At 56.1% G+C, this 22291-nt stretch overlaps 1 protein-coding gene across 11 annotated transcripts in view; it reads left to right on the top strand.

Annotated features, from left to right (window-relative positions):
• Nucleotides 1-22291, top strand: part of WDR27 (WD repeat domain 27) — a 144395-nt gene that overhangs the window by 29053 nt on the left and 93051 nt on the right. For 8 of the 11 annotated variants that reach the window (XM_059401452.1, XM_059401453.1, XM_059401455.1 and 5 more), the window contains 14 exons: nt 630-747; nt 1598-1718; nt 2797-2900; nt 3828-3895; nt 4106-4227; nt 4638-4723; nt 7149-7227; nt 7989-8063; nt 9860-9960; nt 11156-11245; nt 14349-14470; nt 15355-15488; nt 19305-19402; nt 20709-20830. In XM_059401452.1, the coding sequence (XP_059257435.1) occupies nt 630-747; nt 1598-1718; nt 2797-2900; nt 3828-3895; nt 4106-4227; nt 4638-4723; nt 7149-7227; nt 7989-8063; nt 9860-9960; nt 11156-11245; nt 14349-14470; nt 15355-15488; nt 19305-19402; nt 20709-20830 (1440 nt within the window). The remainder of the gene's footprint in view (nt 1-629; nt 748-1597; nt 1719-2796; nt 2901-3827; nt 3896-4105; nt 4228-4637; nt 4724-7148; nt 7228-7988; nt 8064-9859; nt 9961-11155; nt 11246-14348; nt 14471-15354; nt 15489-19304; nt 19403-20708; nt 20831-22291) is intronic. The other 3 variants (XM_059401449.1, XM_059401450.1, XM_059401458.1) reach the window with 3 other exon arrangements.

Raw genomic sequence — 22291 nt, 5'->3', positions numbered from 1 at the left:
AGGCCTCAGTACGCAGGCCTGACCGATGACACCGGTGGCCACTGGTGACGGAACCCACCCTCCAGCCCCCACCCCTCCCCAGGGTGGGCCTCTGATCTCGGGATTCATTCTCCTGGCAGCGTGGTCCACCCGTAGGGTCTTCTCACCAAAAAACACCTTTGTCACTCAATGCTTGGGAAGTTCTTAGGGTTTTAAGAGGTCTGTGCTGGAAATAGGAAGTCCAGAAGCGCGTATTTCTTGTTCTGAATCACAATATCACAGATGTAGTTTTGGGAACTAAGAAGTTATACTTTTCCTTTTGACAAAGGTCACTGCTCTTACTATGCGTTTTTGTCAGTGACGTGCCCACCGGACTTGTGGCTGTGTCCCTGGTGTTGGGTTTCCCTGGTGGGGATCAGAGTGCACGCCCTCTTGGGCTGTGGTTTATAAACTCGACGTCTGCGGAACGGGTGTGCGGGGCTCGGAAGGGGCGGGGAGGGGTCAGACTGGCAGAGGAGGGTCTGGCAGGCTCTCCGGCTGCGCGGCGCCTGTCTCGGGCTCCACACACACCCTTCTCTGGGGGCTGGTCCGCGTGTCCACCGTGCCCTGGGATGGCAGACCTGCGGTCTGTGCCTTGTTGGCTTTTCCAGCTTTGGATCTTCAGTTTGGTTGAAGGACATCATTACCGTTGTGTGACACGAGTTGACCTGAAGAAGAAGAGAGAGAGTTTCTCCCGGAGGACTGAGTCCAGGCTGTGCAGCCTGCCAGGTGGGCGGTTTGAAGGGAGCACCGTGCAGGGACAGCTCTTCGTGGGCGAAGTCTAGCGTCTGACCTCAGACAGGCCCCAGCACCAGGGACAGTGCAGCTCATCCTGTGCGCAGGGGTGAGGTCCGCTGATGAGGAGAGCGCCCCCCCCCCCCCCCCCGTCCCCTACCCCCGACCCAGGCACCCTCTTCTCACCTTCTGGGGGTTGTCCTGGGCCAGCCCCATCTCTGCAGGAGCCCCTCCCTCTGCCCACGTGGTTTCCACGTGGCCAGGCCTTCCTCGCCATTTGTCCAGTGCCTGCGCAGCGCCACCGGCACAGGAGGACTGGGGAGGTGCTGGGGGTGTTCCTTCCTGCGGCCGCGCTGTCATCTTCACCTTCCGGCAAAGGCGTCTTTTCCCTGCTGCCCTCAAGCTTCTCATCACCGCTCTTCCTTCAGTTTAGTTCTCATTTCGTGTGTGTGTGGCTTTAGGCAGTTTCTTTTGGAAGAAGGTCAGAGATCACTTTTATCCACCATGTCTGTTTTCTTCCTACTGCTTTCAGTCTTGGCTTTCATTGTTTCTTGTGTAAGTGCCGTTTATTTTAGGTGAACGTGATCCTGCTTTCGGAACAGAGTTAACCTCTGGTGTGCCTGGAGCCTCCCTTTCTGCCTGACAGGCCTCATACGGGGTGTGCTTGGCGTTGATCATCTCAGTCTGAGTCATGTGCAAGTGTGGCTGTTTTCCTTGATCGAGAACAGATCTGAGTGGCTCTGACCCACACGCACTTCCTCCAGCGTCCCGTGCTGCCGGCTGTCTGCCTGCGACTCGGTGGACCCTTTAGTGCCGTAACTCAGGAGATCAGTTCTGTTCCTAGAAGACAGTCCGCATCCCAGCACAGACGGCTGGAAGGAGAGAGAGGAGGCCGAAGCAAGCCTCCCGGTCCTGGGTCTGGCGTCGTGCGCTCTGTCCATCATCCTCCCTGCCGAGTGTGCGGGGTGAGTGTGCTGAGCTGCCCTCGTGCCCCGAGGAAAGCCTCGGAAGTGTGAGGTTCACTTTTTAGGAATGATTAAAATAAAGCCAAAGTATTTTTGTCTTTTGAAGTAATAATATTAAGTATTTTTAGGATTGCATATTCTAAGTCTTAAAGCTGGTAAACTGAGCAGTTGTTTTTAAGTTTGTTTAATAAATGGAATTGTTAATTTCGCTCAGCAAAGTCTAGGCAGATCGTGATCATAACAAGGTAAAGGGGGCGTAGTCGTAAGTCATTCTGAACCCCCCCATCTGCCCTGCCGCAGACAATTCAGAATGTACTGTCACGGCTTTCACTACGGAGTCCCGAGAGCACTAGGGACAAGGAGGGACGAGCCTCTGTCTTCCCAGACAAGGTGGGGCTTAAAAGGTTGGGGAGCCGGCCTTGCTGTGGGCCAGGTCTGTGCACAGGCGCCCTGCTGGATCTGCCCCCCGACGCAGGCGGTGCGGGAACGGGCATCTGAGATGGCCTGTGCCGAGGCTCCCTGAGGGTCGGCTGGGCTTCCTGCCCCAGATGCACAAGGACTGGTTTGGCCGACCCGGGAATGGCTGTGGGAGCACGAAGGCCCCCGAGAGCGCACACAGGATGTCAGGGTGGTCAGAGGCTCCAGGGGACTGAGGCCCGTGGCAGAGAGGGCCCCAACTGTGGTTCCGGGTCCCAGGTCTGGCCCAGCCAGAGGAGGCTTCTCCATTGAAAGCTAGGGAGGCAGGTCTGTTTGCCCTCCCCGGGGCTCTGCGGCTTCCGTCTGTTTGCTGCTGCCCCGCGTGGCAGGACCCGCCGTGCCGCGCTGCGCCTCTTGCAGGGACGCCCCCTGGGCAGAGAGTCCCGTGGCCTCAGAGAAGGGAAAACCGTGCAGATCGTGATCGAGTTGGGATCCACTGTGGCTCTTTAGTACTTGTCTGCACCGGACGCCAGGTGTCCCCGGAACCTGAGATAGCAGCCGAGCGCCGGGAGCCGCCGCCTGCAGCAGCCGCTCGGGGTTGGGGGATGGCAGCCTGAGGAGGGGGATGAGCTGGGCGTTTTCTCTTTTCCCTTTAAATTAGTCAGTCTTCTGAGAATGCCGTGTGCTTATGGATCGGAAGCTCCGTGGGCCTGTTCCTATTTAACTTGGCAAGCTTTGAACTGGAAGCCGCCTTACATTACAAGGGTAAGGTCGAGTTCAGTTCCTCTTTTGCTCTGGCGTCTGGGAGACTGACCCTCTCGGTGTAGGACGCTTGGCCGTCAGAATGTGCAGCAGGTCACGGGCAGCCTCTGTGCATAGGGTCCCAGGGACACACTTCAAGTCTGCTCCCAGCTCTTGGTGGCGCTCCCTGCTCTTGGTCCCCAGCCCTCCCGTCCTCCAGGTGTGTGCAGGGCTGCCAGGGACACTTGTTTTCCTCAGCACTCCCGTGTCTGTCCCAGCTCCTGCCCAGGATTCCGAAGTCCACACCGTCAGTGTTTCCCCTGGAGACTTAACACCATGACCAGGTGACTCACAAGCTTGTCAGACTCAACTTGTCTGAACGGAGCTGGGCGCCCTCCTGTCCAGCCCTGGTTCCGGCCCTCAGGTTCTGTGACCACCATGCGCGGAGTCGTCCCTCTGCCTCCCTGTGTGCCCGCAGCCAAGGTCGCCTCTGGATGCAAGTTCCCTCCCTTCTCTTTTAAGGCCCTCGGGGTTGGGGACAGAGTCTGAGTTCTTAGCTTGGGCCAGCCCATCCCCCCTCTTGGTGGGAAGTCACTGTGCCTTTCCTCACCTTCGGGACTTTGCTAGAACCCTCCAAACCTCTGCTGGCCTGAGCTCCTTTCTCTCCTCCGCTTGCCCTGGAAGCTTCACCTGAACCTGCTCTGGGAGCCGTGTTCTTCCCGGCTCCCCGTAGCTACAGTGTGTGCAGCGTCTGTGGTCTCTCTGTGGGCGCCCGTGTCCCCATGACCGTGGCTGCTCGGGGCCGGCGGGGGTCAGGGCTCTCGTAAGGGCCTTGCTCCTCGTGCCCCAGCAGCCCCGGCACAGGCCTCTGAGCATGGCTGTGTCAGCGAGGGGCCGGTCCCCCGCTTACCGCCAGCGTTGCTGCTCTGTTTCTCTTTGCCGGGAACGAAGACTTCAGGAGCCTCAGCATTCAGGTTGCCGGGTCCTGCGCAGTGGAGAGCGGAGCAGGGGGTGACAAGGTGAGTCCTGCCTGACGCATGTCTCCGGGCTTAGCTGCAGGCTTACTCGGACCCACAGAGGACCGTGGGGCTGGCTGGCGGGTCGCCGTCTCGTAGGCAGGTTGGGACGCACACGGGGCCACGCGCGGCGACGGTGACTGCTGACGACATTGCGACCGTGCTCACAGTGGGTGTCGCGAACGTGTGCTCCGTGTTGACTGTCCCCCGCAGGCCGTCTGCTTACTCGCGTCCTTGCTCGGCCGTAAGATCGCCTTGCTGGAAATCCACGTGGCCGCTCTGGTGACGTCGCAGCGGAGGCACGCCGCGGGAAGGGGTCTGTCCGTGCTGCCTCGGTACGTCTTCCTGCGCAGGCTGTACGTGTGCCGCTGCGGCGGCTCCTAGAGTCCCCGTCCCTTCTGGTCTTAGGAGAGAAAAGTAAAGCCTAGTGAACTCCAGGTGTGCTAACCCTGTGTGAAACAGGTGATTGCTCGTGGCTTTACTTCTGTCTTGTGCAAGACCAAACGATGCCTCGTTGATCTTGCTGTAACCCAGGATGGAGTGGAAATTAGGAAATAGCACTTTGATTAAAAATACTACAGTGTATTTCTTGGAAGGGTAAGGACAAGCTTGACTGGTTGCAAACCTTGAGTGCCCATATGTACGGGCGTTACTAGCTGCTTGTGACTGTCCTGAAATGCAGGTGTCCTTGCGATGAGCCCGTGTGCGAGTTTGCTCTCCTGGTGCTGTTTCTGTTTCTCCTTAGTGCCCACGTCCTGTCCACGTCTCCGCTGCGCTTCAGACCCGCTGAGGAGAGGGCGCAGCCGGCTCTGCAGGCGCCGTCTGGTTCGGGTAGTGTACTTGGGTGCTGCGCACCAAGCGTGGGGTGCTCTCCGGGCCCGCGCGCGTCAGCACCTTTCTCTTGCTTTGTGAATTCATGTTGGGCAGCAAGAAAGTTCCACGATTCCTCCCTTCTGGTGTTCCTTCATTTCTCTGCCTCGCACATGGGCGTTACCTGCCGTTTGTGGTAGAGAACGTGCTAGATGTTTCTTTTCCTGAATTGGGTAGAAGTCTTAGGACTTCAGAAACATTTAGAAACGCTGATGGCTCTTGTGGCCAGAAGAGCAGTGGTACCTGTGGCTGCTCATGTGTCGCAGGAGCGATCTTTCCTTGCTCCTCTTTGCTGAAGAATTTTCACGCCCATCACAGACATCGTGCTGTTGGCCCTGTGGACGGCAGCACGCGTTTCTAAGACACGTGCACATTTGCTTACCTCGTCCTGATGCCGTTACGTGGAAACCGGGGCTAATTCTCTGGTGTCTTGTGTTAGCCAGCCCATATAAATTATTTCCCATTGTCTCCAAAATTTTCCTCATTATTTTATTACAAGCATAAAACAAATTCGTTTGTTGCTTTTTACAAAGAAATGACTTTAAGATGAACTTCTGTTTTAAGACGATAGACTTTGTTACATCCCATTCGTTTCCATTGTAATAATCATTGATAAGGGTTGGTTTTTTCCTTCAGTGACCAATCTAGCATCCTAATCAGTCTTGTTAATAAGCCCCTTATTGACCTAATTAAAAGCCAGTAGAATAGTAGCTCTAAGCAGTAGCTCAGTCAGTCTGCTTTTATCTCCGTCTCTGGTGAGGGACGCAGCTCCTGGAGGCTGAAGTACTGGGCAGGGCTGGGCGGGTGGGCTCCACTGCTGAGCAGGACCTCCAGGCTCTCCGCTCACGGGGATCCTGCCCTGCCCAAGTGGGCCCCAGTGTCAGCTGTCGCCTCCCTTCTCTGGGAGACCTTCTGACATCCTTGACTGTCGTCCTGAGAAAGACTGTGCAGAGCCCCCAAAGGCCACCCTCACAGGTCCCCTGCCGGCCAGGTTCCCTGGGGATCGGATCCGCCCCACCCCCTTCTGACCCCTCCTGCTCTCTCTGCTCCCCCCTCCCTCCCTCTGGGTCTGGAAGCCTAGCCCGAGCACTACTCAGCAGGAAGTCGCTGCCGGTCCTTATTTAAGTAGCAGCTTCCTCAAGGAATTACCCATTCCTGTGTCCTTGTGTTACTCAAAGTGGAAGCAGTGTTTCACTCTAATGCTTTGGGCGTTTATTCAAATAGTATGCATTTACATATTCGTGAGCTTTCTTCCAGTAATTTCAAGACCTCCTCCTGATCACGTATACTAATGCCTCCGTAAGCTTATTATCTGATCCCGAAAATACTTTCCTCTTGGCTTTACTTTTCGTGGACACTTTTCCTTCCCCCAACACTGATGGGGAGAGGTTTTCTGGGGCCCCTGGGGTGTAGCTTCATCTCCAGGCGTCCCCTGAGGCGCCGGCCTCTCGCCCCCGAGGGCAGGGCTCTGCCTCCTGTGAGCCAGAACGTGTCCCCATCCCCGTCACATACCTGTCCTGTTAATGGTTTGTTCCTCGGCTTCGCTCGGCTTCGGAAGGGAACGCGGTCCAGGTTGTCAGGTTTGAAACAGTGCCAGAAACAGAACGAAATCTGTTTTTTTTTTTTTTTTTTTAAATAGAACTATTTTAAAAATAACTAAAATGTTATTCAATTATCCATTTTTCTAAAGTTATTTTTCTACTCTTGTACAGAATTCTCCTTTTGGATACCAAGTATTAAACGTATGTAAAAATAAGTAATTCTGGCAGAATTTTATCTCCTCTGAGAGAATCTTTGAGATTTACAAGTATTTGTGGTGAGTTCACACAGTGTCAGAGTTTTTATAGGTCTGCAGTGTTGCGGGAGACTAAATAGGATAGTAGGTTTATTGCCGTCATGTTTTAGCGGCTTTTCTTTCTTATTCTGCCTTACGGTAAACAAGAGCAGAAATGAGGAGTCTGAGTTCACTTACGATCGTGGCCGTTCTTGTCCGTAGGACAGACGGCGTCGCCACAGGTTTCCGGAGCGAACGGCTCCTGACGCTGGGTCTTTATCGTCCCGTGGACAGAACTTCACACAGGCCGGGCGAGGATGTGGGCCGTGTGGTTGCAGCGCGAGCGGACGTGTTGGTCAGGAGTGTTCGGAATATGGGATGGTGACGTACGTTCAGTACCGTCCTAGGAACGAGAAAAACCCGTTGTTGTTTCTTACGCTTTTAATGCCCTTGATGTAACCTTCTTTGCTGGTGGTGGTGGGTTTGGCGTCAAGTGTGAAAGCTCTGAGGTCTTTAGGTCACAGCCTTGTCCCACTTGTGTGGCTTTCTGTTCTCGAGGCACTGTGTTCTGGTCACGTTCAATGGCTGCTACCTTTGACACTTGTTTTACAGCGGGGCAGCGCGCCGTTAAGGACCGGCCCCTGGTCTTCCACAGCAAAGTGAGGTCGTCTGGGTACGCGTCCACACCGCGGTGAGTAAATGGCTCCGAGGCTGCTCGTGCCGGGACGTGCACGCAGGGCTCCGGACACCTGAGCGCTCCTCTCCCGTCCCTGCTGCTGGCGTCCTGCCTCCTCTGTGCTGCAGCCCCTCCTCGGCCCCGGGGGACCTGCGGCTCCCGCAGCAGATGCAGAGCCTGCGGCGCTGGCCCGGGCCTGGGCCACCCTCTCCTGCGCCCCCCATCCTGCTGGCTCTGGGCACAGCCTATGCAGAGTGTGCTGCTTGCCGCCTGCTCCGGGCCGCTTGGATGCAGGTGTGGGGGGCTGTCGCTGTGCCCCGTGCCACCCTGAGGCTCGCCACCTTGGGTCCCAGCATCTCTGGGGTCTTGTTTCTTCATCTGAGTAACAGGCCAGTACCGGGCGACTGTTCAGCTACCACCAATATGCGATAATCCGATTTTATTAAAGGGGGGATTCAGCGTGACTTCCCAGCGATGTCACTTCTGCTTCTGAGTAGGTTCGCACATAATGTCCACAAATGCAGCTCAGTTTCTGATATGAGTCTGTAGCTTCGTTCTCCGGAAGGAGACTGTGTGTCCAGGATGCTTCCGCAGGTGTCTCAGGGAAGGATAGTTGTTAGGGTTAAAGTAATTGAATGTTCAGTGTATTTCTAGTGTGGGACACAGAAAGCATAAATATATTTAAATATGTATGTACATTTTGCTGCAAAATACAGGTCTCTTAAGAAGGAAGCTTGAACTGAAATCTTTAAGGGTAACATGGTTTCTTTCCACAGCACAACTATGTTCTTGCCAAAGACCAACACCAGGAGCAGCGATGGCCGCTCTTTACCACGGAGCCACGGTCACAGGTGGTACAGCTCGTTTTCCCAAAGTAAACATGATGTAATTTGGGGAGGCCTTTTGAGTACTTCAGGAGACTTTGTTTCCGGCAGGTGTACGGCCTAGGACATGTTTGGGGACGCGTTATTACTTGGCTGTACATGGCCTTGTGGTCACATTCGGTTCTTCCTTATGAACCCTTTTCCGGACAGGCTGCTCTCTTCATGAACTTAACAACTTAGGAATTTTAATTTTGGTTAAAATTCTGTTTTAGAAAGCATTGGGGTCAGTGAATGACGCTTTTGGATAAGTTTGTTAGGTAGTAACTGGATGGAAGACCGTGAGCACTGACAGGGCTGTCGGCCCGAGATGAGCGCGGGGGCCTGGACTTGCTTCCTGTCCAGCGGGCGCTGCACCTGCGTGCGGGACCTCGGCCAGCCCTGCTGGTCCCCGGGCCCCGTGCGCCTGCACAGGGAGGTGTGGGGAGACCCCAGGATGCTCCCGGTCGCACACATGGAGGTGTCACATCTGGGCAGAGATTCCGGGTGGTGGTGCTGGCTGAAATGTCACTTGCTCTCGTCCCCGGCACATCTATGCTTGGGCGGTCACTGGCAGAATGCTGGTTTCACCCTGTTCTGTGATGTTTCCTCTGCTCCGAGGCTCTTCCTACCCTACTGTGCTGCTCCTGTCTCAGCATCGATGGCAAGGATGTGACCCCAGCAGGTGCCCTCAGACCCTGTGATACCCAGACCGGGGGTTGGGGACAGAACACAGCACCAAAAGCTATGCTCAACTCTGCTTTTCTTGGTGACATTTTCCTATGAGAGCCCAGCTCTCCAGACGGAACCAGTGGCCTTGGACGCGTTTCTGGCCCGGGGGGCATTCCGCTGAGGGGTTTCAGTGAGGGGAGGACCCCAGACAATATCCTGGGCACAGGCCGGTGTTCCTCTGGGAATGGCTCCTCTGATCACCTACCGAATTTCACTCCAGAGGGGTGGCGCTGCTGGGCTGTGGGGCAGGCTCGCAGGGCCAGGCTTTCCAGCTTGTTCAGCCTCTGAAGGTGTGACAAGATGTGACTTGTCGCCAGTAACTTCCAGCTTTGACAACAACCTCTGCCGTGCGCCTGGCACCTTTCCAGACTCCCCAAAGTGTGTAGAACACTGTGTGACAGGTGGCTCTGGGCTGAGGTGGAGGGGCTGGTGGGGGGCACGGGGGTGTCAGGCAGGAGCCTGGCCTCCAGCGCCCTGGCCAGCCCCCGTGCCCGTGGCCTTGCTGCTGCTCAGAGGCTGCCGAACTACCTGCTGAAAATGAACCTGGAGGAGACTTTGCCTTAAGTTCCACGTGTCTGCAGTGGGCTGTGCTGCCTGCTCCCCGGTCCTGTGGGACTCCCCCCACCAAGGCCACCCCAGCGCGTGTCCTAGCCGTCGGTCCTTTTCCCCAAGCCATCCGTGGTCTCTTCCACAGACTGGGAATGTGGTTATTTTCATGGCAGATGCAGGCTGTGTGCAGAGGACGTGAGCAATTCACTGTGTGGCGCACAGAGTAGGGAGCCGAGAAGGACAGTGTGTCTGTCTCGCCGAGTCCTTGCACCGTCGTCCATGAGAAGCCCTTGACGGTTTGCCCTTAGAATGCATGTGTTTTGGCTCCCTGGGACGGAAGTGCACTTTGCGGAGCTGTTTCGTGGATTCGCATGCGTTTACGGGCATTCAGTGGGAGAGAGAGGTTGCGCGGGTAAACGGGAGAAGCCAGCATTTCCAGCCCCTCGTTTTGTTTCTTATCTCACTTGGGACTCTCTTCATCTTCATGGTCCTGCTGTTTCTTCAAGTAAGGAGTACCCTTTGGAGCTTTCTCTGCCAACCAGAGTCCACAAGCAGCTTGTCCTCGCGCACGGGCCGCCCGCCGCCGCCACCTGCGTCCAGTACTCAGGTACGCTGCGCCCGGGCTGCCTCCGCTGTATTTTCAAGGATCTCTGAACTGCCACTGTTCCGTCATAAATAGAGCTTTAGAAATCCTGGTGGCGTGAAGTTCCCTGGCATTGTTGGAGTCTGGATGAAAGTCAAAGGTCACGTTGCCCTTGAGTGGCCTGGTGCTAGGGCCTTTGCGCCGGCTGCCACCACAGCACGGGAGCTCCTGCGTTTGGATTTAGGGGCTCGCCTGGGTTTGTGCCCTGTGTGTGACCCTCCCTCTCTAGTGCTGGAGGGAGCCACAAGGGGGGTGAGGGGCTGGTTCGCGGAGGTTGGGGGAGACCGCTTAGGGCGGGTGAACCTTGATGTCCTCTGTGGTCACCATTGCTCCTCAGATGGAGCCTTTCCTGCCGGGCCCAGTGTGTCTCGGGCTGCTGGCGGCCGTGTCACTCTCAAGTGCATTGAAACGCCTCTGCCAGAGGCTTCTCTGGTCTTCCTCGGGAGAGGAAGTGGGTGGCCCTGTGATCTGAGCTCTGTCTTCAGAGGCACGCGCTGTTTCTGGTTTCTAGACTCACCTTGAGGTGAGATGTGTTTGCCCTCAGTCCAGGGGGCTGGAAGGCCACCCCTCAGCATTTTGAGGGCAGTCCTGTAGTTTTCACTCCTTCCAACCATGCTGAGTTCCTTGCATTTTTCTGTGAGTGTAGCCCAAGCATGTTTGAGGCATGTGGGGAGATAAGATGCGTGCTGTGGTCAGTGAAGTAGCTTCGTGGTGTGAGAGAAGAGGTAAGGTCTTATCTCTGCTCCTGGGATTGTGTGGTAGGGTTAGCAATAAGGCTGCAGAATCGTGGGGGCCTCTGGCTTAGTTCTGCCCCGTGTTAGGGGTAGGGTTGGGTATTCCTGCGTGGCTGAGTACTGGGTGTCTTTACTGTTGATGGGAGGCAGGGTGCCTTGGGGTCAGGGTTCTCTGGGTTCAGAACCCCGTGCTGACTCTGACTAGCCCTGCGGCTCCTCACTTCCGGATCCTGTCTCTAAAGGATGTCCTGGGCAAGGCCACCTGGTGGCCCTGCAGAGGGTGATTGGCCACTGAGCACATGCTGTTGTAGGATCTCTTACTACCTGACAAATCGGGTTGGCTACAGATTCTGTATTTACCTGCTGCAAGCGTGACTCCTGGGAGCTCTGATTTTACAGGGATGTCCCTTACTGTGTTTAAGCAGGAGATGGACGGTGGCTCGCCTGCGGCTTAGCCAACCACTTGTCACTGGTCCTCCGCGCTGATCTCGCTGGGACGCCTACTGTTTTTTCAGGTATGATGTGTGTTACTTCTAGTTACTATGAATCACAGTGAGTCTCCTTGTCTGGGTACGGGTTGCTCTCCTGTCCAAGATCAGACTGGCCTAGAAGGAAGGCTTGTGTGGAGGTTCAGCGAGCTAGACGGGCCCTGCTGAGCCGGGCAGAGGGGGTGGAACCGGGGGGCCAGGCTGCAGGACCGTCGCGGTGCTCCAGTCAGGGAACACAGCTTCTCCAAAGTTCTGTGGGGGCAAAGTCTGATCTTCCCGACATGACTGAAGCACATTTGGAAAATTAGGAGCATCTGTACATAGGCATTTTTTAAAAAGATTTTATTTATTTATTTGACAGACAGAGATCACAAGTAGGCAGAGAGGCAGGCAGAGAGAGAGAGGAGGAAGCAGGCTCCCCGCTGAGCAGAGAGCCCGATGCGGGGCTCGATCCCAGGACCCTGAGATCATGACCTGAGCCGAAGGCAGCGGCTTAACCCACTGAGCCCCCCAGGTGCTCATAAAAACCAATTCTTTAAAAAAGGGTGATCTTGAGTGAGAACGCGTTGCTTCCTGTGTTAAGTTCTCCGGCCATCCTGCACTCCTTCTCCGAGGCATGGGGCCCCACGTCTCAGGCAAGGCCCCGGCCCCAGGGCAGGAGAGCACTCGGATGTGTCTCGTTCCTGTTCCTTCTGTTCCTGAGCTCTTTCACCCCAGTGTGCATGCGGCAGGGGCACCTGCCGTCCGAGGCGGGAGGCGGCCGGTGTGGCTGGGAGGGCAGGAGGGTGTGCGGCAGGGCAGCCGAGCTGAGTGGACGAAGGACAAGCCCAGCCCAGGTCCCTGCTGGGCATGCCGGCCCGCTCGCACCGGGGTCCCTGCGCCAGGCCTTGAGGTCACAGCTGCTTGTGTGCGGGGTGGAGCGGGGAGCAGCTCCTGCGGGCTCCTGGTGTTGTCATTCACGGTCAGCCCTGTCCCTGCCCGCCCGGCTCACGCCCCGGCAGGGTGCCCCTCACAGCTTGGCGACGAGAGCACGTCTGTTGTCCTTGGCAACTTCGTGGACCTTGTGTGGACGCCCAGGCTTGGAACACGAGTGAGCAGGGAGGGACGGAAGGAGGGGGGTGTCCCTGCTCTGCCGTGGATGACCACTTCATTGGCAAGAATTACACGCGGCTGAATGGTGGTGACTTCGCTGCGCGTGTCCCTCTGACGCGCGGGTCGTCGGCCTCGCCACTGCCTGGTGAGGCGGTGCCGGTCCGCGCTGTGCTCTGCGGCGTTGAGGAAAGGCTGAGAGCTTGTGGGCTTTCAGACACACTGACCCTCGGTGAAACCTCCCACGTGCCGTTCCTGGCACAGAGACCGCATGGTGGCCCTGGCCCAGGCAGCTGTGGGCGCCACAGGGCCTGCGTCCTTCTGGGTAAAGCCCAGAACCGACACCAGGGGGCAGCGGAGCTGTGTCAGGGACTCCGCCGCCCTGGGCTCCGGTCCGCAGGGCACTCAGGTCTCGGGGCTTCACGGCTCTCCTGGGCGGGCTCTCCCGGGCTGGTGCAGCTTGGTCTGATCCGCGGGTCTCCAGCCGCAGCGCAACTGTCCTCGCGGGACGCTGGCTTCTGTGCTCGGTCACTCGTGGGCTGCTGCAGCCTGAGGCTGGCTGGTTCCGGGGAGACACAGAGGAAGGCAGCTGTGCCGTGGCGCTGGGGTGGCTGGACCTGTCCCGTGTGCCCCGTGTGGCCCCGTGTTGTCCAGAATGCCCAGCTGTGCTGTGGTCAGGGCAGTCGCCCCAGCCTGTCCTCTCGCCGAGCAGCAGGTGGCAGCAGCCTCGGGACCCCGTGGAGATTGCCTCCTGGCTAGTGACCTGTCCACAAGGCCTCTGAGGGAGGTGGGATGCAGAGTCGGCTACGAGAGCGAAGACAGATGCCCGGTGGGAAGGAGCACGGCTGGCGGGCGCTGGTGAAGGGGTGGTGGGTCCGGCTCCCCCAGGGGCGCATCCATGTGCTCCCTTCCGCACCCTCAGGGCCTCGTGGACGGCTTGGGCAGCATGGAGCTGAGGCCCATGGGGGCAGGGAGCCCACTTGCAAGGACAGGCTGTCCCACTGACCCTTGTGTGATGGGGTAGTTGACGGACCACTTTGGGTGCCCAGCCCCCAGCAATGCACACGCCCTGGAACCGAAGGAGAGGGCACCGCACCAGTGGCTGGGCCCGTCCCCGGACACTTAGGGATCTGACATCCTGTTGGATGGACTCGAGGAGGGGTCACATCAGGAGGCATGCTTTCGCTGTCTGCCAGGTCAGGGCCAGTGCTGGTGGCAACAGAGGTCAAGGGGTCATAGCGGCTCAAAGGACAGACCGCAGCTGGCATGGTGGAGCTTCTCTCCCGGGGTCTCGATAGGGAGTGAGAAACGAGTAACCGTGGAGTTCTTGAGCCCCTGGTGGGGGTTCCTTCTCATCTCACGCCTGCACGTCCCCCATCTGCTGCTGAGGCCGTTGTGGGGCGCGATCCTTGACCCTGTCACTGGCAGGTGGCCTGTGGGCGACCGTCCCAGAGCTGAGCTCCACCGCAGCCCGGGGCCCAGACCCTGACAGCCCTACAATAATCCGACCGTCTGTGGCCGTGCTCAGCAACTCCGCTGACCACCAGCGTTAAGGGAATGACACTCCTTGAAGGCGCGTTACTGGGAAGCCCACAGATTTCGGCACATCTTGTGATGCTACATTCTGCGCGTTTCTGCAGCTTATGTTCTTTTTTTTTTTTTAATATTTTATTTATTTATTTGACAGAGAGAGATCACGAGTAGGCAGAGAGAGCGGGAGGAAGCAGGCTCCCCGCTGAGCAGAGAGCCCGATGCGGGGCTCGATCCCAGGACCCTGAGATCATGACCTGAGCCGAAGGCAGAGGCTTAACCCACTGAGCCCCCCCAGGCGCCCCACGCAGCTTATGGTTAATGCGCTTTTTAAACATAGGCTTTTTACTCAGCCTTTAAATGGAGTGGAATTCATGTCCTTAGGCTTCGGTGTCCCTGGTGCCACCAGAGCTTGGAAATGCCCTGGCTCTGTGCTCTGCTGGACTTCTAGTGGGACTGTGCTCTGCCGGATGGTGGTCCCAGTAGCCCCCTTGTCTCTGTCTTCCATTAGGTCACGACGGGCCGGTGAGCACCGTGTGCTGGAGCCAGGACAGCAGGTGGCTGCTGTCTGCTTCCCAGGACGGGACGCTGCGGCTGTGGTCGCTCCGCAGGGCAGAACACGTGTTGTGTGTGGTAACGTTCAGGGCTTCCCTGGCTAGCCCTGTGGTCCCCAGACCGGCGGTCCCGGAGGCATGCTGGCGCTGTCTCGGGGCCCTAGGCTTGTACCCTCTCCGGGAGTGTGGGATGCGGGGTGGGAGACTGCTGCTGGGCACCCACTGTGGTCGCTGACGCATCACTTTCGTGTGTGTGTGTGTTGTACGCGTGTGACACACACGGGCATGTGTACACTTGGACATGTGCATAGTTACCTGTTCGCACGCGCTTAGCGGAGACCATTTGGAGGCTGTAGGGGCAGTGAGAAGGGCCAGTGTGGCGATGTCGCGGCTGAGACGGGCAGGGGAGGGGTACTGGGGCCGTGTCCCCACGAGTCCGATCAAGGCTGGCGAGCGGCAGGTTCTCAGAGCTGGGTTAGCGTGGACCCCCTATGGGTCTCACTGTGAAAGGGGACTCAGCTCCAGGAAGACCAGCAGGAGGGGAAGCCGTCAGACCGGGGGCTCCAGCAAGGGCACGGGTCTGCTGCGGCGCCGTGGATGCTGTCCTTTCCCACGCGTGACCCCGGGGGTTCTGGAGGGCACAGCTGAGGGCTGACGCCTCAGAGCTGTGTCCCACACTTAGAATTTGTCCTTAATAACTGCACCACTGACGATGCTCACTGCCAAGTATCTACTTTATTTTATTGCCAAGTTTTTAAGTAGCCGGGATTCAAATACTCGTTACAGGAACATTTTAGTCACGTGACGTCGTTCAGAAGTGGTCAGAGGAAGACACACGGGAGAACTAGTGTCTACGTCCGCAGTGGGCGTGTGGGTTGGTGGGAAACCGTCTCCGCGTGTCTGTCGCGCGTGTCTGTCGTCTGCCTCCGTTACAGGGGCCATGATTCCCGATTTCTGTTCCAGGGCAGGGACATGTTTTCCAAGCCCGTTGGGTCCGCACAGTTTTACTACCTGGACGCTTTCATCTTGTTGTCTTCCGGCCCCGAGCTCCAGCTCCTCAGGCACCACATGGACACCAGCAAGGATGAGATCCGCAGGTGCGCGGCCGGCTCTTCTGCCCCTGCTCCCCGTGCTCGGGAGGCCGTGGCTCCTGCCGCGGCACAGGCGCTGTTGCACCAGCTGGAGTCACCGCACCTCGGCTCCTGGGAGAGCCGAGGGGTGGGCTTGTCCCTCCTCCGAGCTCGTCTGCAGGGCCGCGTGCGGGAGCCTCGGTGTGACCAGAAGCTCTGGGCTTCGGAACGTCGAGCTCTTGCCTTGGCTCAGCCGTGTCTCTGATTTATGTCGGACGATTCCTGCTGGGTGTGTAGGGAAGTTAAACCAAGAACCGTTTCCTACACACGCGCACTAAATACACAGCTCAAACGTGTTCGCACCTCCCTGTGCAAGTATTAACACTTGTTTTGTTTTCAGATTTTTTAAAGAAATAAAACAATATAGGGATATTCCGTGGCCTTCCCAGGCCGGCTCCCACCCCTTCTTCCCTGTTTTTTTTCCCTCCCGTGGCAAGTGAAGCTGCCGTCCGTCACCATACGCGTCGCCCAGGTCTGTTCCCCGTGTCCCCTGTGCTGCACTCCCAGCCCCAGGACCTGCGTGTCGTCCTCCCCTATTCCCACCCGTCCCCACCGCCCGCCTCCGCCGGCCACCGGGTCGTTCTCAGTGAGCATGAACCTGTTCTGTTCTGTCACTGCTGTTCCTTGTTTCTTAGATTCCACGTGCAGGGGAGCTCGTGGGGTATCTGCTTTTCTCCGACTTCGCTTAGCGTCCCACTGTCCAGGCCCATCCTTGCTGCAAACGGCAAGGTCTCCCCCTCTCTGACGTCTGAGTCGTGTCCCTCGGGGCGTCGGATGGCTCATCTGGCCGTGGACACCCGGCTGTTTCCAGTCTTGGCTGTTGTAACTTTCCTCTTGTGGAGATTGGCGTGTTTGCTCCCGTGCCTGCAGCACACCTGTCGCCGAAATCCGAGTTCTGTTTCTGAGATTTAGCCACACTTGTCAGTTTGACTTCAGTCTCTTTGCCGCAGCTGTTAGGACATTTTATGCAACAAGATAAACCCATCCTGGATCAGAGGAAGACACACGGGAGAACTAGTGTCTCAACAACCTAAGATAAATTCCTCTCCCGTCCTCTTGTTGCCAGAGATCAGCTTCTTCCGACTCAGCCTCGTGCTCGAACCCGGGCGGCGCTGGATTCCTTGTGCCTGTGCGCACACGGACCCTGGGGGCGTGATTTCACTCGGATCCGCTCTGCTCTGTCGGCAGCGAGCCGTGTGTGGCACTCAGTGAGGGCAGGTTTTGTCTTTCTCTGGAGGCTGTTCTCCTGTCTCTGCAGGGGATGCTGTCCTCTTCCCTGTGGCTAAGCAGCTGACTGTGGTGCTTCATTCAGCCTGGGCCGGAGCCGTCTGGAGGGAGGAGGCTGACGGGCTCGAGGACTGTGTGCTGTTCTGTTCCACTGCTCTCATGTATGATTCCAAGGTGGCTGCTGTGGCTCCAGGCATCACAGCCATGTTCTTCCAGGAGCACGAAGGGGGAGTCCGTGCCAAAGCCAGCAGGCTGCAGACCCGGGAGCATCCCAGGCCTTTGGGGCTGGGACCTGTCTCAGGAACGTGTGGGCAGGGATGGTCGGGTTTATACACTGGCGGCTGCTGGAGACCCCTCCCCCATCAGCGTGTCGGTGGTCTTATCGTGGGGCTTCTGGAGTCTGAGCTCAGGGTCTGTCTCGCGTCACTGTGAGTTCTTTTTCACCCCAGTTGCTTGTGTCCGTCGGGAGACCTGTGGGCAGGTTTTCAGCTTAGTAGCCTTATTAGGTAGCTTTTCAGCTGTGGAGGAGGAGCACACCTGGCAGGTGCCCCCGGATCTCAGCTGGAAGCTTCGCCACCTCCTAGGTCAGCCGCTTGGCTAAGAGCTGTGTGCTGAGGCCAGGATGGGTTTGGCTCAGGTGTGGTGTACCCAGGGGTCACGGCTGCCCGTGAGCCGGGCGTGGACGGCGTGGCCGGCCCACGGCAGAGCGAGCTGCGGGCTCCCTGCCGCGTTTCCCCCGCAGCTCCTGGCCCCTGGGCTCACGAGGCCGCGGTGTGTCGTTCTGTGCCTGCCCCTTCCTGGCCTGAGTCTGGGGCAGGTTAGGGACTGAGTGTGACGAGCCTGGTGTTTCTGACGGCTTCCCGGTTTTGACAGTGCAGTTCCCTGGAAGGAGGTACTGTGTTTGCAGACCGTCCGCTTCCGGGCCAGCAGTCAGAGCCGTGGCACGGAGACGGCCTTCACGCCTCAGTCCTTCCGCGCCGGCCTCCCACGCGCTCGCGGGGTCCCTTGTGAACTGGGGGACCCTCCAGCGTGCTCGTGTGCGGCCCGGGCAGCCTCACTGCCTCCGTCTGGGGAGACGCTGCGTGGAGCTTGCTTGAGAAGGGCCCTTCCCGGGCCTGCTGCTTGCCTGGGCTGGGGCTGCTTTCCCGCTTCAGCGCCCGCGTCCGCCAGGGCAGGTGACTCTCGGGAACCGGCCAGGCGGCGAGGCTTCAAACGATGGGACGCCAGACCTCACAGGGCTGCAGGCATGAGCGCCCCTCGGCCCCGCTGTCTGCTCCTCGGGCAGGGCTCTGGCCAGCCCCTCAGGGTGCCGTGGCCCCTCTCGTGGAGCAGAGCCTCCCCTGCCCATCCGCGTGGCCGGCTCTGCCACAGCAGTACTTGGGCCTTAAATACGGACGGTCCCTTCCCTGTTCCCACACCCCCAACGCCCCCTGATTTCAGACACGTGTGTTCTCCCTGGGCTCGAGGGATCTTTCTGACATGCCTCGCCTGGTCTGTGGTGTCTGCAGAGCATTCCCATGACTCTCCCCACGAAACGGTGGCTTTCTACCCCATTCATCACCTACTGTATGATCCCGTGCATTTTTGCAACAGTGATGCGTAGGATCACTGTGTCGTGATCTTTGTGTCGTCACTGAGCTTCCCTTCAAACCTCTCCTGTGACTCTGTTTGACCTTGAGTCTGTGTAGCTGACCCCTGCATATCTGTTGCCCCCAGGACCTGCTCCTGAGTCACTGTCTCTGTGCCTAGCCTGCATATAGGGCCGCGGGCCCCCGTGCAGCACTCACCACCTTGTGGAAGGTACAGGCTGATGGCCTGTTCTTCCCCACTGCCCCCTGCCACGCAGGGCCATCCCCAGAGATCTCCCCTGGCTCTGCCTGGGCCACGATCACATCGAAATATAGCTAGCAGGTTTCTTTCCTTTACAAAATTGTTAGGGATTCTTGAGGTCATATGTTTGTTAAACCAATACTAACTGCTCGCATTATCCTTTAGAAAACATTAACAACATATGTGTTCGTGGAAATACAGATAATTTATAACTAGTTGGAAGTCTTCTTAAGTATACATAATTATTTTAGAATTAGGCGAAAAATTTGCTTTCTCAGAGACAATAATGAATTATTTGGAGCTTTATATGATATTTTTTCATGAAGTTTTCCTAAAGGAAAAGTTAGAGTTTCCTAAAAAAAAAAATTAAGGCAGCCGACTTACTCCTTTGATGTTATAAAATAGAATTATTAAGTGATATGAAAACTTTCTAGGGACGCCTGGGTGGCTCAGTTGGTTGGACGACTGCCTTCGGCTCAGGTCATGATCCTGGAGTCCCGGGATCGAGTCCCGCATCAGGCTCCCGGCTCCACGGGGAGTCTGCTTCGCTCTCTGACCTTCTCCTCACTCGTGCTCTCTCTCACTGTCTCTCTCTCTCAAATAAATAAAAAAATCTTAAAAAAAAAAAGAAAAAGAAAACTTTCTTCATATTCAGCTTTTTAATGGCAGAATGCTCAGTTGTGGGAGAGAAACAGAAAGGTCGATTATCCTTATTTTTTTTTTCAGATACAGACAGAAGAGCTGGTGCAGGCGTGTCTTCAGGCTCCGGACGACCGGTGCGACGGGGATTACCAGTTTATCGGCCGTGAACGACTTCTACTCCTGTATCCTCTGCTCTTGGTTTCCCCAGCCCGAGCTTCGGCGTCCCGGCAGGAGCGTCTGCTGAGGGTCCCGGCTCCAGGCGCCGGCGGGGGCCGCGCGACTGAGGGCGCGCACGTCTTCTGTGTCATTACATGCATAGCGATCCCATCTCCGTGGGGAGAAGAACTTCACAGGAAAACTGGACATGCGTGCGACAGAGCGCATGACCCAGAGCAGGGTGATGTAACCGGCGTTTCTGGTCTGTAGTTTATTGTACAATATGTAGTAATTTTGTGCTTTTAAAAAATGAACCAGTACACTTGGGATGGGCATCCTTCCGATAACAGAAGTCGGCCCCGGCTCTGGAGCCCGGCAGAAGTCGCAGCAGAGACGCCGAGTAGGAAAAGGAGTCGAGGAGTTTATTTTTTGACTTTTTTTTGACCGGCATCATCCCTTTTAGTTAAAAACATTGATTTTGATTTATTTAGAAGAAAAGCTCTGATTTTCAGGAATTCGTCTTATAAAATCTGAAGTTATTCGGAGGTCTAAGTTATGTTCTTTGAAGAGTTTTATAGTTGAAATTTCAGAAGGACTGAGATAAGGCATTAGAGGTTTTAGAGTATTTTAATTAGAAATGTGATGCCAGAGCCCCTTGGTACACACAGAGCACAACACGTAGCAGACATGTGTCCTTCCGAGTACTCTGGCCTTAAACGGTGCTTTCTGCATATTTTCGCATGAGCGCTGGGCTAGTTACCGAACCTGGTGATCTTTCTCCCACGTACGCCACTGATGGCAGTGTTCTGGTGGCCACTGGACGTGGGTTTGTTCTGGTGCTGACACGAACCCCGAGTCCATGTGCTGCTGCTGTTGCCCCGAGTGTGGACGTGGGCAAGGTGTGGCTGGTGGCTCGCCGCGCTGGGAGGGGCGTGCGTTCGCACGGCCGGCTCCAGGCGGCACTGTCCACGTTTGCACTTGCACTGCCTGGTTTGACCCTTAGACCGGTCTTCGGAGCTCCGTCCCTAGCGATGCAGCTGGGCTTCCGGCTCCTGATTGGGGCCTTTCCTGGACACCTCAGATCTCATTGCGCTGAAGTTAGACCTCTGTGCCTCCCGCTGGAGGTCTGCACCACTGGGTCTGCTCTCGTCCCTGGCTCAGCAGCCGCTGCTGGATGCCAGCGGCAGAAGGGGGGAGCGGGGCTCTGCGCGCAGACAGTTGTAGCGGTCATCGCTTGGGTGCCTTCTGGTGCCCCAAAGTACTCACTGCAGATGTGGGGCCGCCCTCCCCCTGGCGGACCGTTGAGAGGAGTTCCCTAACTGCGTCACGCAGATCTGGTGCTTGCGGCTGGCAGGAACAGGACTCTCGAGGTTTTCGACCTCAATGCAGCGCGCAGTGCAGCCGTGATAGTGGAAGCCCATTCCCGGCCTGTCCACCAGATCTGCCAGAATAAAGTGAGTAAGCTGTTGACAGCGCTTATCATTTGTAAATTGTATCTTTAAGTGTTGGACTCGTACAGATGTCTGATGCAGGTTTCTGACAGTTTGCTAGCAAATACCCAATGCTATTTTTTTTCTTATCATCAGTTTTCTAGGCCTTAATGTTTGACCTTAGCAGATGGTTTAATATCGTATGGAATGTGAAACTTTGTATTTTTGTCTTTGATTATTTTCTGGGCCTATTTTTCAACTTTACTAGTGATGCAGTCACACTTAAAACTTGGTGGAGGGTTTGGGTGTTTCAGACTAAACAACCAGTGAGTCACGTAGCTCCTGCTGGAATGGAAGCCACTGTCAGGAACCAATGGTTTCCCTCTTCCAGATGCACATGCTCTGTCTGGACAGGGTGGGGGTTTAAGACTACCCCCAGCTGAGGGTTAGAGCCTGGAGATGAGAAGGGGTGCTGTTTTGATGAATTCATTGTCTCATACTTTAGTTTAAAAGATACTTTGCAAACCAAAGACCTCTAAGAGATTTGTAAACAAAACTTCTCTTTTTAAGACTACAACTACAATTTTGTTTTTTGATATATTTGGAATAACTTTAATTTATAATGCCTTCTGAAATCTGCATTGTGATTTCAAGGGTATCATTGTTCTTTGATTTCTGGGGTTTTTTAGAGGGAGAAAGAATCCTAAGCAGTGGGGCGCCCGGGTGGCTCAGTGGGTTAAAGCCTCTATCTTCGGCTCAGGTCATGATCTCAGGGTCCTGGGATCAAGTTCCACATCAGGCTCTCTGCTCAGCTTCCTCCTCTCTCTCTCTCTGCCTGCCTGCTTGTGATCTCTGTCAAATAAATACATTAAAAAAAAAAATCGTAAAAAAAAAAAAAAGCATCGTAAGCAGACTCCACGCCCACTACCATCGCCATCATTTTTTTTTTTGCCTCTATAAACATATATTTTTATCCCCAGGGGTACAGGTCTGTGAATCACCAGGTTTACACACTTCGCAGCACTCACCAAAGCACATACCCTCCCCAATGTCCATAATCCCACCCCCTTCTCCCAAACCCCCTCCCCCCAGCAACCCTCAGTTTGTTTTGTGAGATTAAGAGTCACTTATGGTTTGTCTCCCTCCCAGTCCCATCTTGTTTCATTGATTCTTCTCGTACCCACTTAAGCCCCCATGTTGCATCACCACTTCCTCATATCAGGGAGATCATATGATAGTTGTCTTTCTCCGCTTGACTTATTTCGCTAAGCATGATACGCTCCAGCTCTACAGGAAATCTTGAAAGGGGTCCTCTAAGCAAAGAGAGAGCCTGCAAGTGGTAGATCAGAAAGGAACAGAGACCATATACAGTAACAGTCACCTTACAGGCAATACAATGGCACTAAATTCGTATCTCTCAATAGTTACCCTGAATGTGAATGGGCTAAATGCCCCTGTCAAAAGACACAGGGTATCAGAATGGAT

This window comes from Mustela nigripes, chromosome 5 (assembly GCF_022355385.1).
Source record: "Mustela nigripes isolate SB6536 chromosome 5, MUSNIG.SB6536, whole genome shotgun sequence".
In the NCBI taxonomy this organism is placed as follows: Eukaryota; Metazoa; Chordata; class Mammalia; order Carnivora; family Mustelidae; genus Mustela; species Mustela nigripes.
Note: the sequence above shows the minus strand (reverse complement) of the source record. Positions and strands in the feature narration are given on the sequence as shown.